The sequence below is a fragment of the Fringilla coelebs genome, assembly GCF_963513975.1.
Source record: "Fringilla coelebs genome assembly, chromosome: 5".
Classification (NCBI taxonomy): domain Eukaryota; kingdom Metazoa; phylum Chordata; class Aves; order Passeriformes; family Fringillidae; genus Fringilla; species Fringilla coelebs.
Window position 1 is genome coordinate 68,813,389 of NC_140033.1, and position 16,079 is coordinate 68,829,467.

The window sequence follows — 16,079 nt, forward strand, 5'->3', positions numbered from 1 at the left end:
GGTAGAGTGTAAGTCTGCATTTTGGCATGGCCAAGACCAATACTACCAAGAATAAAGTACCTGGTACTCATCATTATTAGATGAATGTATCTTTATATTAGAACTAACTACAGTTCTGACCTTACTGTATTAGGGGAGAAAACCCTACAAATAAAAAGTAAAAATACATAGCACGGTTCTCTGTTTCAGGGATAATGCCTGAAAACCAGTATTTTATCAATGTAGCAGTGTTATACAGGTGCTTAATTACTAGACTTGGGAAGTTCAGAAATCCTGAAATGAAATGAAATGCTGCTGGTTCTCCCAGCAGGTGGCAACAGACCAACAGGAAACAATTATACAGGGAACACAAGGAAATCTTCATTTGCTTTCTGAGGAAGGTATTAAAATGAGTGAGAAATGGCAAAGACTTACACATCCCAAATTAAAAGGAAAAGAGGATTTTGATCGCCTGAGAGTGCACTGTTTTGTAAAATGGCATGATAATGTTCTAAAATAATCCATGATTGTGACACTGCTGGTGAGTCATTCAGGCAACCAGCCTGTTGGGAGGGAGTGATGTACATCCAGTAGAGGAGAAAAAGCATTTTACTGTCCTTCATTGGCCTCTTGATGTATTTCAATCTCCAGAATATTTCCCCAGCACATTGAGTTGGGGGAAGAAGGAGAAATCAGAAATCACATTCAGAGTGATGGAGCCCTGCAATCCTGGTTGTAGCTGAACACCTGCCTGCCCATGGAAGTGTGAATCCACTCCTTGGTTTGCTTTGCTTGTGTGCACAACTTTGGCTTTGTGTGCTAAACTATACCTCAACCCACAGGTTCTCTCTGACTGTTCTGATTCAGTGCTCAGTTGCCAGCTGGGGTTAAACCAGTACAACAGTACTTCTGAGTTCTAGAGTATTCAAAAATGCCATTTTCAGAGATGTGTCTATCTTTAGTTAGAGAAAAAGGCTTTAGGTTTCATATGGCAGCTCACCATCTGCCCACAGAGGTTGAATGCCAGCATCTATCATGACTTACTTTCCAAGAATCCAGGTCCAGGCCATACCTGCCTCGTGTCTCTGTGGCTCCCACTGGCAGAGAAAATGCCACAAAGGACTGTTGCAAATAATGCAGTAAATCACAGATCTCTTTTAGATTTTGTTGCTACTAGATCTGACATGTTGACTCAAAGTGTGCCTAAGTGGTTTTGGGTGATGGACTGCTCCAAGTGTTTCCTGTGAGACTTTTTCCTGGTTCTCTGAAGCTGTGAGCATTAACATTTCAGATTGTCCAGAGCACCAGAGCTTGTCTGGAATGTTTCCACTTCCACTAGAAAAACACTAAAGCAACCTAGTCCTTAGTCTCAAAGCAATGATTTGACAGTTTTCTGAAGAACTCTGAGATTCAGCTTGAGCAAAGCAGCAGATGGAAATTATCATGGAAATTCTTTGGCTCCAGAAATTGTGGCCCTGTAGCTTTTCCCAGCCAAAATCAAAGAGTAATGATTTGCAGGCTTAAGTAAAGAACAGCAAAATGAAGACTATACCAAAGTGACTTTATAAAAACCAGTATGAACTAGTTGTCACTGTTAAAATGCAGGTGTTAAAGAAGATACTTCTATGCTGGTTGCCAGCAGTGGCAGAACAATCTATTAATATCATCATGTCAGAGTAGACTAACCTACATTTTAGGAATTGCCTATTTAATATCTGCTGATTCAACATCATCTGCTGATCTGCTGATTCAACATCATCATAAACAGTACATTTATAAAGTCAGGGGATACATGATGCAGATTCAAGCAATTAAGTGTGCCTTCTTCTTTGTTACTTAAGGGTTGCAACCACAAGGATTTCTCTACTGAGACAAGCTGCTGCTTTCCAGTGGTGAACTAGTGCAGAAGGAGCAAAGTGGAGGAGGTGACTGCACTAATTTGATGTCAGAATGTTGGGGTGATCTGTCCTACAATAAACACTACAATAAGAATCAAATTTCTTTCTGTGTTTGGGCAGAGAAGTGAGAGTCTGTACTGAAAGCTGTCCTGTACTGCTGACAGCCTGGATGACTGCACGTGGAAAGAGAAATAACAGAAGTAAATTGAAATGGTAATAGAGAAGCCAGGAGATAATTTAAAACCTAGTAGAGCCCACTTAAGGATGGTAGTTATGTTTACTTTCCAGATCTCTCTTTTTTTCTTCTATCCTTCTCTTTTCCATTCATTTGCTCTCTTATGCCCTCTGCACTGGAATTCAGGTGTGATTTTCACCTACAGAAGTTTGTGCTGGCAGAACAGGGAACTGGGACGGTGATGTAAAACCCCGAGGTGTGAGAAAGCACAGTGTACAATGTGTTCCACGGCCAGGCTCCAATTCAATGAGCATGCCAGCCCTGGCTGCAGAGAGTTTGCAGCCTGGGGTGTCTCTGAGCCCAGGCTGTGTGGGTGGATTTGCCCAGGAGGGTGCTGGAGGCAGCAGGGTGACCTCGTCCCGCGGCGCTGTGACGCTGAAGCGCAGCAGCAGGTGCTGCTGCCCGGCCCTGGGAGCCTCCTGCCCTGCAGCCCAGAGCCAGGCTCCTGCACAGACCTGCCACCAGTGACCCCAAAGGGAGGGAAACACCTCTGCAGACACCATGGTAAGGGGGATGGGGCAGCACCAGGCACAGGGGGCTGGGAGGGCTGTGGGCGAGGGAAGCACTGGGGTCTGTTCTCATTATCAACAGGTTCTGCCACTGACCTGATTTCACACACCACTCACCACATGAGAACATGGGAAAGGAGTGCAGGAAATCTCACTGAAGCATTACTGTGTTAATGCTTCAGACAGTCCCTAACTAGTGGGATTATAAAATAAATTAGGTGTGGAGTCTTAGCTGTTTGGTACTTTCTGTTGTGACCACGTTTTCCCCAGTTGATTTTCATGCAAGACAATTTTTTTTTAGAAATAAACCAAAGAAGTTATTTGCCTTTGTGTCTGTTTCAAATTAATTTAGCCCCAATGGCTACACTGTCCATAGCTATACAGGGTATACATGTGTGTTTCTGGAGTCCATGAATTCTTTTATATACGTATGCATTTAAGTAAGTGAAAAAATGCCCTTTGTTTTTAAGTTTTGGTGGATTGTTATAAATTTATAGAAATATCTCAAAACCTCTTAGAATGTGAAAAAATCCATTTCACCTTGTACCTCTATATTATATCTCTAGCACTGAGTCTAATTTTGGTGCAGAGGAAGAACTATGCTACTTTCTGCCAGCTCATCTCACAGGCAAAATACTTCCAGGGGCTTCCCAGACCTAGGGAAGTGAGTGTGTTTGTGGAACAGCTGGAAGACTAAAGTCTCCCTTTTGCAGTAAATCCTGGAGAGAGATTGGTTTTTTAAGACTCAAAGCTGTCCCAGGTGTAGTTTCACAAAGGATCTGGTCCTTTCTACTGTTTCTTTGTTAGACCTGTCCTGGGTCTACAGACATTAAGTGGTGGGATGTGAAACATGAGTTTGGAAATGGCTCCAAATTAAAATATCACGTAAAGATCAGTTTACTCTGGCTGTGACGCTGAAGAAGGCCCACCCTCTTCCCTGCTAAAAGTCTGGCATCTATTTTAATGCTGTTCACTATGCAAAGTCAGAAACCTCTTTTTCACAGTCTTCTCTCTTTGGCAGAATATTTCCAAATTATTGCTGGGGAAGGAGGAGATTAAATGGCTCAAAAAGCAGGGTTGAGATATGGTTTCTAACTAGTGCAGCTGAAAACTCAGTCTGAAAAGTCTTCAACTGCAGTCCTATATGAAGTTTTACAATACTAACTTCCTAAAGAAGCATTTACTTGTTCTATCTGTGAAAAAACAGACCAATTCCTCTGCAGACCTGAAGAAATGAGCAAAGCAGCTCTTTAGGTTTAAAATATTGCTTGACTTGTAATTGTAGTTTTGCTTTAAAAGATATTCCTTTTAAAAGCCAGCTGGCCTCATTGCTGTGTTTGAAAAGAAAAACCCTTATTTTTCTTGCTGCTTGCCAGCCTCACAGATTCACAATTGGATTTGAAAGAAAAGGCAGGATAGTCAGCATTTATTGAATTCTCTAAGCCCAAATATGCCCTCAGTGTCTCCTGAGTAATCCTCCAGATTGCAACACACCGATTTATGGAGCCCCACTGCCACTCAAATCACTCAGAGACTTTTGCACAACTCAGTTGACAAAAACAGGGTTGTGCAAGTACACTTGAGAGCACATGCATTTGCAGAGTCAGCAAAAACATTCAGCTTAGAAATTAGTACTGAATAGAAATAGTTTATTTCACTGAATAAAATATTTAAAGAGCTTTCATGTTCATTTGAACTTCTGGGGATGACTAGCTGGGGCAGTGATGACTTTTGAAATACTAGTTGCTTCTGAAAAAATGTCTTCAGTTATGTTTCTCAAACACAAATATATGTCAATTTGTGAAGAAAACACTGCTCCAGAGATGTTGATGGTCGCACATTGTGACTGAAAATTTAGTTTTTGGGCAGGATACATTTAATTCTCAGGTCACAGAATGATTTTGCTAGGTAAGCAGTTACAGAATTTAATGTAAAAAAAATTAACTGGTCAAATCTGATAGTGCCATTGGTTATCTCTAAATGCAATATTACAAAACAAGAATGAGTGAGGACCATCCTCTGCCCTTAAAGCCAGGTCTGCTTCACAGCTGGGCATCTCAGTTCTCCTTCCCTCTCCAAAGCCTGGCAGTGGTCAGTGAGCTGCTCACTGGAAACCATTCTTGACAATGAATTGCTTTCTGCATGGTGCCCAAGCATTGTCTGGAAAAATTTTAACTGGACTAAGCTAAAATTGTGCTAATTTTTTGGAATTATCAATCAGCACAGGAGATCACAGGCCAGTGTTCAGTACTATAACCTTCTTTTTACTCCCTAGTATAGACAGGGCCCTGGGGATCACAAAACCAGAGCTCAGGCAGCTTTAACTGCTCCAAAGCAGAAACCAAATCTGAAAAAATCCACATGCCTGAAACCACTCTCTCCTCAAAAAAATGCCTTTCACTACACCCAGTGTTGCAATTGCTGGGACTAACCCAGAAATATTTGCTTTATAATTCTGCTTGTGAACTTATGAAATCCAGCAGCAGGGCCTTCATGCTCCTGTACTTTTAAGTGTACAGGATTTTGGAGCAATTGACACCTGCCTACTTTAGGATGGTGTTATACAGTTTTCTCTTCCTGGCTGCCACAGAAACAATGCTGGAAATTATGCACATACACTTCACTGCAATGGCACTGCCTGACAAGCAATGGACCCATGATGTAAAATTAGTGGCTGCTCAGAAGCTGGAAGGAAAATTTATTTTGACCAAGAAAATTGGAATAATTTCCTTAGGCGAAAGCAGCTCTTCCAAATTTCCACCATAGCCTGCTGGTGGTAGAAGGATCAAAAGACATCACCTGCCTTGGGTTACATAAGGGTGAGGGATGCCACATGGCTGTGTCAGGTTCCAGCCAGGAGTAAAAATAAACTAAACTGGGATGTGCTCTTCAGCAGGGCCAATCCAGGAAGAAAGGTGGGGTTTGTGTAATTGAAATTTATTTTTCCTGACTGTTTCAATATACTTCTGTAGTACAGCACACAGATCTCAATTTTTTAAAGAATTGTCCTGTCACTGTCATATTTTCTGAAAAATCCTCTTTGCCCAGGATTCTTCTCCTGGGAAGCTGAGAAGCCTCAGAGAAAAAGGAAAACAATATTATCTCATTTGCTTCTCTGTTTTGCTGCTTTGGAATGTGGTTGGAGATTGTTTATCCAACATGTGAATTGTTTTGAGTTAATGACCAATCACGGTCAGGCTGTGTCAGACTCTGAGGAGAGAGACACCAGTTTTTCATTAGTGTCTTGTTAAGTATCTGTAAGTATCCCTTCTTGATTCTTCAGTGTAGTTTTAGTATAGCATTCTGGAATGGAATGGAATGGCATGGAATGGAATGGAATGGAATAGAATAGAATAGAATAGAATAGAATAGAATAGAATAGAATAGAATAGAATAGAATAGAATAGAATAGAATAGAATAGAATAGAATAGAATAATAAATTAGCCTTCCAAGAACATGGAGTCAGATTCTCAATTCCTCCCTTTGTCAGGGGACCTTGAAAATACCACACTGTCCCAGTATCTGGCACGTGCAGCCTCATTGTGCTCATGGGGCTGAACAACCAAACAAACAGCTGACAGTGACAATTCCCTGATTTTTTGGAAAAGCAATACACAGGGAAAAGGTAACCATCATGGAACAGGGAGGGCTAAGGCACACTGATTTTCTGACCCTGTCTCCTCTGTCTGTCTCTCTCCTCAGCGTGAGTGCATCTCTGTTCACGTTGGCCAGGCTGGAGTGCAGATAGGAAATGCGTGCTGGGAGCTCTTCTGCCTGGAGCATGGCATTCAGCCTGATGGCACCTTCAAGGACCTGCAGGACAAACTCAGCTCTGATGACTCTTTCACCACGTTTTTCAACGAAACAGCCACTGGGAAGCACGTGCCACGGGCTGTAATGGTGGACTTGGAACCCACTGTGGTAGGTCAGTATAGAAATAAACCTGCAAAACGGAGATGGGATTGCTTTTCCTCACATCACCATGCTCTGCCACCAGTCTCCACTGGCACAAAGTGGCCCTTTGCACCTCAGGCTACCCCCAGGTAGCATGAAATCAATTTTCTTGTGACACAGGACGCTGGATTCTGTCACAGGTGTTACAAACATAGGAACAAGAGGATCCCCAGCAGTTTAGTGGCTGATACACGTGGTGTGTACAACTTCTCTTTGCATCATTATTTAACTTTTGGGTTTGTTTATCGTGACATTTTTGCCATTCAGATTCTGCTTTTCTTCAGTTTGGATTCAAAGCAGGAGCCTGATTACTTCTCTCCAGTATTAGAAGAATGTCTGAAAATTGGGACACCTGAATTTCTTCACACTGTTTTTTTCTGGGGACTTGTGGATGCAGGCTGTACTTGTCACCAACAAGCTTATGAGAAGCTAAGTGGCTGAACTGAAGATGTACAATAAATCAAACAAATGCAACAATGAAAAAATGCTCTGGAGACGTTTCCCTTCTCCATCAGCATCTGTCTTTTGACATCATGAGCTCCTGTGACCGAGAGCATGCACTGATGCCAACAACAACCAGAATTTGTTGGCACTGGAGCATATTCTTACTGTCGCCATGGCATTTTCTGAAAAATCCCTTTTCCAGGATTTCTTCTCCTGGGAAGATGAGAAGCCTCAGCTTCTCCATGTTTTGCTGCTCTGGAATGTGGTCTGGAGATTGTTTATCCAAATATGTGATTTGTTTTAAATTAATGGCCAATCACAGTCCAGCTGTGTCAGACTCTGAGGAGTCAGTCACGGGTTTTTATTATTCATTCTTGTTAAGCCTTCTGATGTATCCTTCTCTTTCTTTAGTATAGTTTTAGTATAGCAGAATGGAATGGAATGGAATAGAATAGAATAATAAATCAGCCTTCTGAGAACACGGAGTCAGATTCTCATCTTTCACCTCGTCCTGGGGACCCTCACAAACACCACATTCTTACAATTTCTCTTTCTTCTTCAGATGAAGTACGTGCTGGCCCCTTCCGGGAGCTTTTCCATCCAGAACAGCTGATCACTGGAAAGGAAGATGCAGCCAATAACTATGCCCGTGGCCACTACACCATTGGCAAGGAAAGCATTGACATGGTGCTGGATCGTGTCCGTAAGCTGGTAAGCTCCCAGCAGCTCTGAAACAGCAGTTTGGACTCTGCAGAAGAAAGAAGGGCAGAACTAACAGCTTGTTAATTGCAAATGATAGCAATGGTTCAGCAAAGAGATTGCAAGTCATGCAGATGGTATCTTGGACATGGTATAGAAGAGAGAAGCCCAGTAGTTCACTTCCCAGCTGCATGCCTCCAGGCATTTTTATAGAGGGGTTAGGAATATGTAATTTTTAATTATTAGCACAGCCCTTCAGCACCAATACTGATACTGAAGGGTGGATTATGCAGTTGTACATTGCTGGTTTCAGCTAGAATAACAGAGCAGTGTGAAGTTCAGAGAGAGAGAGGCCTGGACAGATCCCTAGGTCATAGGTTGAGACAGTGAGGAAAGCAAAGGTTGGAACTATCACCAGTCCCTTCCCAGGAAAACGTGACATGAAATCTATGCTGTATACTGCCTATGACTGCTCACTCCTTCAGCTCAGGAGAAACTCACACAGCAAAGCCTTTTCCACCTTTTCCAGCCGCTGCTGTTTCACTTTCTCTTTTGCTTTCTAGACTGATGCCTGTTCTGGGCTGCAAGGATTCCTGATCTTCCACAGCTTTGGTGGCGGTACCGGCTCCGGATTCACCTCCCTGCTGATGGAACGCCTCTCTGTGGATTACGGCAAGAAGTCCAAGCTGGAGTTTGCCATCTACCCGGCCCCTCAGGTCTCCACTGCCGTGGTGGAGCCCTACAACTCCATCCTGACCACGCACACCACGCTGGAGCACTCGGACTGCGCCTTCATGGTGGACAACGAGGCCATCTACGACATCTGCCGCCGCAACCTGGCCATCGAGCGCCCCACCTACACCAACCTGAACCGCCTCATCAGCCAGATCGTGTCCTCCATCACCGCCTCGCTGCGCTTCGACGGCGCCCTCAACGTGGACCTGACGGAGTTCCAGACCAACCTGGTGCCCTACCCGCGCATCCACTTCCCGCTGGTCACCTACGCCCCCATCATCTCCTCCGACAGGGCGCACCACGAGCAGCTCTCGGTGGCCGAGATCACCAACGCCTGCTTCGAGCCCAACAACCAGATGGTGAAGTGTGACCCCAGGCACGGCAAGTACATGGCTTGCTGCATGCTCTACCGGGGGGACGTGGTGCCCAAGGACGTCAACGTGGCCATCGCTGCCATCAAGACCAAGAGAACCATCCAGTTTGTCGACTGGTGTCCCACAGGCTTCAAGGTGAGTGGGGCTGCTCTAGTGGATATTTTTGCCCAACATCCGGGAGGAATGATGTGTCTGACTCCATCTTATCAGAAGGCTAATTAATTACTTTATTATATTCTATTATATTATATTACATCTATATTACATCTAAACTGAATCTGCCAAGCACTCTACTCCACTGCCCAGAAACTCGCGACTGTCACTTCAAGAATGAAAACTTCCAACTGGGAACCAACTTTTTATATTAGTTTCTACAGAGTGTTTAGGTGAAACTCTATGTTCAGTAGCTGTTAGGAAAGCTACAAACTCATCAGAGTGCATTAAACAGTAGAATAGTATAGATATTAGAGTGTTTCATGCTCTTTGACATTTGTAATGGCCTTTGCATCTGGCACCACCCTACCCCAGCATCTGTAACTTCACTCACCTTTCTTCAGCTCTTTGACTGCCTCCTGCTCCTGCTGTTAGGAAGTAACTTGTACATATAAATAAGTTGTACAGCCTTCTCTCACATCCCTGTTTCCAGGTTGGGATCAACTACCAGCCCCCTACAGTTGTTCCTGGAGGAGACCTGGCCCAAGTGCAGCGGGCAGTCTGCATGCTGAGCAACACCACGGCCATCGCCGAGGCCTGGGCAAGGCTGGACCACAAGTTTGACCTGATGTACGCCAAGAGAGCTTTTGTGCACTGGTATGTGGGAGAAGGCATGGAGGAGGGAGAGTTTGCAGAGGCCAGAGAGGACCTGGCTGCCCTGGAAAAGGACTATGAAGAAGTGGGAACTGACTCATTCGAAGAGGAGAATGACGGGGAGTAATTAAAAAATACATTTTGTCTCTGAATCACTGTATGGCACACATCAACAATTAGCTCAGATTTTCTGTATGTTGTAAACATAAATGTAGGAGAGGACATTTTTTATTACATAAATGACAGGCAAATTATCCTGTAAGATATCATCAGCTGCAGTCTGGGGTCCCTGGGGCATACTAGGGAGGGACTGGGGGCACTGGGCAGGGGACCAGAGGCACTGGGATGGGACTGGGAAGATGAAATCAAAAAGAAAAAGAGAAAGGATCTTCCCTGCACCCCCACCTGCTCAGGTGTGCTGCTCCCCTCTCCTGCACTGCCCTGGGGCACAGGGATTGTCCCTCTGGTCACCTGAGCAATGCCCCAGGAGCACCCAGGTGTTCCCCCTGCCCTGCAAATGCTGTCACTGCTGTCATTTGGGAAATTCCTGGGGATGACCCCCTCCAGCAGGTACAGGAACCCCCCTGAAAGGTGCAGGAACCAGTAACATTCCTGAGAGCAGCCCTGAGCAGGCTGGGCCCTCCTCATCCTCACTGACCACGCCTGGGGCTGCCCCATCCTCCTCATCCTCACTGACCACACCTGGGGCTGCTTCACCCCCTCCTCATCCTCACTGACCATACCTGGGGCTGCTTCACCCCCTCCTCATCCTCACTGATCCCACCTGGGGTTGCCCCGACCCTCCTCATCCTCACTGACCACACCTGGGGCTGCTTCACCCCCTCCGCATCCTCACTGACCACACCTGGGACTGCTTCACCCCCTCCTCATCCTCACTGACCACACCTGGGACTGCTTCACCCCCTCCTCATCCTCACTGACCACACCTGGGGCTGCCCCATCCTCCTCATCCTCATCCACCCTGGGGCTGCCCTGGCCATGGATTTCCAGAGGGATTTCACTGAATCCCGCGCTGAGCCTCACTCACCAAGCCGAGCAAACCTCGCTGCTTCTCATATTAAACCTGAGGCTGCCTGAGTTGAAGGAAACCAGAACCGATAAACCGGGATTGCAGCGGCACCGTCCCGAAATCACCGGGATGGGCCGGGATGGGGCATGGCGGAAAACCCGGACTGGATTAACCTGGAGTACAGAATAGGGAAAAACATGGACTGGTTTTGCATGGAATACGGAATGGAGAAAAACCCTGACTGGATTTTCCCGGAGTGTGGAATGGGGAAAAACACGGTGTGGATTTTTTCCTGGAATACGGAATGGGGGAAAACACGGACTGGATTTACCCAGAATATGGAATGGAGTAAAATACGGACTGGATTTACCCAGAATACGGAATAGGGTAAAACACGGACTGGATTTACCTAGAATACGGAATGGGGGAAAACCCGGACTGAATTTACCCAGATTACAGAATGGGGGAAAACCCGGACTGGGTTTACCCAGATTACAGAATGGGGGAAACCCCAGATTGGATTTTTTTTCCAAAAGCTGGACTGGATTTTCCCAGAATACAGAATGGGGGTAAACAGTGTTTGATCCCGGTCTTCTGTACAGAAGTGCACGGCAGAAACCATGTTTCTAAACCAAGCAAACCAAATTGTTCCAGCACTGCTCAAATACCCAACCATCTCTGGAACAGCCCAGGTACTGTAAGAGACTGGGCTGTTGGTGCTCATGGCTTGAGCAATCACTGGGTGCTTCTCCAGTGATGCACAGAGGGGCCTCCCACGTGCAGAAGGGCGTGCACACCTGAGGCTTCAGCCTGGGTTTCCAGATAAAAAAAGGGGCTGATAAGAGGCAACCCTGCAAGGTGGGATAAATCCTTGTCATGCCTCCCTTACACAATGACTCAGCTGTGAAAACTCTCCGAAGCACTGGGATATTCACATCTCGGATGAGGCAATTCATGTTGGCTGATTGGCCATAACACTGGATGTGGATTTCTTAACTTCCCAAAGGCTTTTTAGATCTCATCCTGACCACCAACAGTACAATGTATTTTATTTGCAAGGACACTCAGTAATCAGGAGCCCTGCTCTCGAAGCAGTCAATGCACTTTTTGGAGCTATTTGGGCATTAGGAGTGCCGTGGCACTTATCAGCAGCTTTTGTCCAAGGGACAGTGTGTTTGGACACTCCAACACTGCGCCTTTCAGTCTGAGCCCTCCCTTCATCTGAACCCATTTTCTGGGCTCAGCCTCTGCCTGCTGCCTGCTTTGGAAGGGCTGTGTCATGACTGAGTTCTGCAGGCAAAGCTTAAACCTTTCTTAAGACATAATACTCCTCCTAACTGAGCGTCCAGGCTCTCACACAGGTCTTTACCAAAAGCTGTTTCAACTGCACGCTGCCTTACCAACTTCCACCTGGCAGATCTAGCTCCTGTTTAACCTCCGGTGTCCTTTTGCACTTTGCTCAGGTGGTTTCGTTCTCTCTGGGCAATTTATGGCTTAGAGGTTCACCTCTCTCCCTTCCTTCCTTCCTTCTATTGGACAGTCACCACACAAGCCAGTAATAGAAAGGGAACATCACTAAATTTAAACTATTGCTGAGAGCCTCTGCCATAAGCCAAGACACTGAGTCATTTGTGCCCTTCTGTTCCTATAGATACCCACATCCCCCCTGTGACGATTCAGGGCAGTTTTCACTGTCCCTATGCCTCGACTGAGGACCTCGGCTGCTAAGAACTGTAGAGTTGTTCTGGCTCCGGCAGAGCCAGGCAGTGTGAGCAGGTTCCCCCGAGGGTTTGCAGCTGGGACCGCTCCAGAGGACAGCTCTGGGCTGCAGATAACCCCTGTGGAAGCCTCCCGTGCGCTGCCTCCTCCCCACGGCTCATGGGGGCCGCACAGCGGTCCCTGACACAGGGCAGGAGCGCAGCTGTGTGCGGACAGTTCAGCCTCTCAATGCTTCCCCCAGAAGCCACATGCGAAGCGATCCGCATGAAGGGACAAAGAACCAGCAGCGAAAACCCCTCGGCCGCTTTCTCCCAGCCCCCTCCGTGCCGGGAGGCTGCGCAGGGCGGCTCCGAGTTTCACTTTCTGTGTCTGTTCCCGGCCGAGCGGGAAATGAAAACTGAGCGGCTTTGAAAGCGGGGCGGGCGCTGCCGCTGCCTGACGCGGCGGGGCCGCCCTGCTCCGCTCCTCTCCGCTCCGCCCGCTGCCCTGCCGGCTCTCGCAGCCCTCCCGGACCCCGCAGCCGTCCCGGACCCCGCAGCCGTCCCGGACCCCGCAGCCGTCCCGGACCCCGCAGCCCTCCCGGATCCCGCTGCCTTCCCGAAACCTGCAGCCCTGCCGGATCCCGCAGCCCTCCCGGATCCCGCAGCCGTCCCGGACCCCGCATCCCTCCCGGACCCCCCAGCCCTGCCGCTCCCCCGGATGAGCGGTGCGGGCAGACGCGGTGCGCCGTGCGGTGCTGCCCCGTGTCAGCGAGAGTGAATCGGTAAGAAGCCGGTTTTTGCTGGTTTGTGAGATTGGATGCCGGAGGGCAGTGTGTCAGGAGGAGAGGAAACAGAGAGGGAAATAATAGCGGAGAGTAGTTTGGCGGATAAGTGGGAAGTCTCCTTGCAGTTGCATCCCATTGAGATGTGGAGGTGATGCGCTCTTTAGGTGCTTCCTTCCCCTCGAGGGTGGTCGTCACACTGAGTCTCTGCTGCAGCCAGCACCTCAGGGGAGCCATAGAAACATAGAATAGTTTGGGTTGGAAGGGATCTTGAAATCATCTAATTCCAGCCCCCGTGCTGAGGGCAGGGACACCTTCCACGAGAATAGATTGCTCAGAGCCCCATCCAGCCTGGCCTCCCTGCTGCAGCCACCGCCTGCCTTAGCATCATCGGCACCCCAGGATCCCCAGGGAGGAAAAGGAGCTGACAGGGAAGGGACAAGAGCACCAGGCACTTCAGGAACCCCATGGAGGAAAAGGAGCTGACAGGGAAGGGGTGACGAGGGCCAGAGCTGGGAACCCTTCTCAGGCACAGTGAAGGGACAGCTCCGGGTTCGTCGTGAGGAGCCGGTGTCTTGGGAGGGCTCATGGAGACTGGGGCAGGCCAGGGAGAAAGGGCTGGCTGAGGGAGAGGAGTGTGAGGGTAGGTGAGGATGGGCTGGAGGGTACAAGGAGGGTATCTCTGCTCCCTGCTCTCTGCCCAGAGCTGGTGCCAGCTGCGGCACTGAGGTACCAGCCCGACCACTGACCTGCAAAGAAAACCAAAGCAAAGCTGCTCCTCCAGTGAGAGAGGAGCAATGGGGGGCAGGAGGAGAGCCTGCTGCTCAGTTCCTTGGCTCACTCACCTGTTGTTTTATGTACCTGTGCAGGGAAAACGAGGTCAAGTGCAAGTCGTAGGAAGACTGTATTTCTGATAGAAAAACGAGGAGGTTCCGGCGGGGGTTGGGAAGTTCTGTTTGTGTCCCTGCTCCCACAACAGGATCCCTGGAAAATTTCATGGAACCAGAGACACAAATCCTCTTGTATCCCCCTGCACCTTCCTGTCCTAAGATCTTTCTACCTTTTCCTCAGAGCCGTTCAGTGCCGCGCTCGCTCTTCAATCCCACTCTTAGTCCTCCCTTTCCTGACCAAACCTGTGTCTTGCATGTTTTCTTTATCCCCAGTTCATCCCTAGCTATGTTTAGCTACCTCTGCGCCGCCTGCTCCTCTCCTTTCTGTCTCTTTCAACATCCCCACTGCCTGGGAGCATCCCTTACCTCCTGGATTCTACACCAGCTAAACTCCAGCTCAGCTTTCAGAAACCTGAACCTGTCGTTAAATCATCTCCAGGAAAGCAGGCAGTCTGTGCTCAGGCCATATTTTGGCAAGAGAGAAATCAGATGAAATTTCTCTTTTCCTTTGTAGCTGTTCTAATCACCATGTTTGGGTATAAAAAGTAATGCTCTTGAGTCTGTCTTTCAGAGTTTGGTTTTTTTCCCCCAAAAAAAAACTTCTCAACAAATTCGACAACATTTGGTGAATCTTAGTGTGTGACACTTAGAGATCAGAAGTAATCTTCAAAAGGAAACAATCAAAAGTGCAGTTGGAAACAAGTGTACTTAAGCTTAAAGGTAATAATCAGGGAAAAAAGTCCATTTCTAGCTTTTCTGCCTGAATCTTCAGTAACTTTGATATCTGACACTGTTAGGCATAGTTAACCCAAACCCATGCTTTTAAAGCAAAGATTTTCTTTTTTTTTTTAACAAAAGGGAGAACCAGGATCTTGCTTATTTCCCTTTCTTAGTAGCTTTTCTTCATTCTTTCAAGTGCTTGGCCTCAGGCTGATTTTATGTGCTGTTTAATATTTGTAAAGTAATATTTTCTGAGCATTTTTTGGGCCTCTACCGTTTTTTGGGTCTTTCCCCGTAAATATCCACTTTTTTTCTGATTCTGTCTCCGTGTTGGCAGTTTAATTTTTGTGTAGTTGCATTTGAACTTTTATCAGGTTGTTTTGTTTGTGCATTTTTATTTTGCTTTAGTAGCTGAGTCCCAGGAGATTGTCAGGGTAATACTGTTGATTGCTCCCTTAAAAATCAAGGCATTATAATGGTTCTCTTGGGTGAACAGCTACTTTGCCTGTGATCACTTGAAGGAATAGAAAAAGAAACTGGTTTGTTGGTACTTAAATATCTTTCAAAATTACAGTCCAAAGTGCCACAGTAGTGCTGTGACTCAGGGCTTAAAACCAAGGCAGGGAGCCCAGTACAGAAACCAAAGGTGCTTATCTGGCCAGAAGAGAAGGTGAAGCTTGACCTTTTCAATACCTGGGCCACTATTTTATTATCAAATACTGCTTTTTCCAAGCAGAGGAGTTTTGCAACATCTGCTTTTGGGTAATTTTAATAATCTTATTTAACAAATCTTCCCGGACATGGATATGTGGAGTTCCTTGGCTAGGTGGAGCTGTTTCTGTGGAAATGAAGGCTCATTTATTTATTTATTTAGCCACAAGAGGAAGACAGGGTGAGCAATTGTCGTCAGACTCTGTTTCTGTTCCCTTAGCAATAGCCTGCACACCTCAACACCCATGTTAATTCAAATATCCCACATGCTCTTGCAGTAATCTTTCTGATTTTATTGATATTCCAGGCTAGGCTGGATGGGGCCCTGAGCAGCCTGGTCTAGTGGGTGACATCCCTGCCTGTGGCAGAGGGTTGGAGTTAGATAATCTTTAAGGTTCCTTTCCAAGGCAAACCATTCAATGGTTTTTTGATTTCACCTTTTTCATAATGAAAAGGTCTCTTCTGTCCTTGAGCAGTGTTGTTGATGGGACAAACGAGTGGACGTCAAGAAAGAAGCAAGAAACCAGAGGTTGCACCAAGCGAGGTCATGGAGGCAGAAATCGAAGTACAGAATAATAAAGAGGAAACCAAAGAGGTGAAGGCCAAAAACC

General features: G+C 46.8%; 2 protein-coding genes across 2 annotated transcripts in view; both read left to right on the forward strand.

The window, feature by feature from the left end:
* Positions 1–6,318: 6,318 nt before the first annotated feature.
* On the forward strand, positions 6,319–9,762 carry TUBA8 (tubulin alpha 8; the record flags this gene model as incomplete). Its single annotated transcript, XM_084205482.1, has 4 exons — positions 6,319–6,547; positions 7,583–7,731; positions 8,283–8,963; positions 9,475–9,762. Coding segments are annotated over 4 exons (1,347 nt in total), but the record flags the coding sequence as incomplete, so codon positions are not given.
* A 6,190-nt stretch (positions 9,763–15,952) lies between these two features.
* Positions 15,953–16,079, forward strand: part of USP18 (ubiquitin specific peptidase 18) — a gene marked incomplete at its 5' end in the record, with an annotated part of 7,269 nt that continues 7,142 nt past the window's right edge. Inside the window, one exon of the mRNA XM_084205476.1 lies at positions 15,953–16,076. Within this exon, the coding sequence (XP_084061602.1) occupies positions 15,953–16,076 (124 nt within the window). The remainder of the gene's footprint in view (positions 16,077–16,079) is intronic.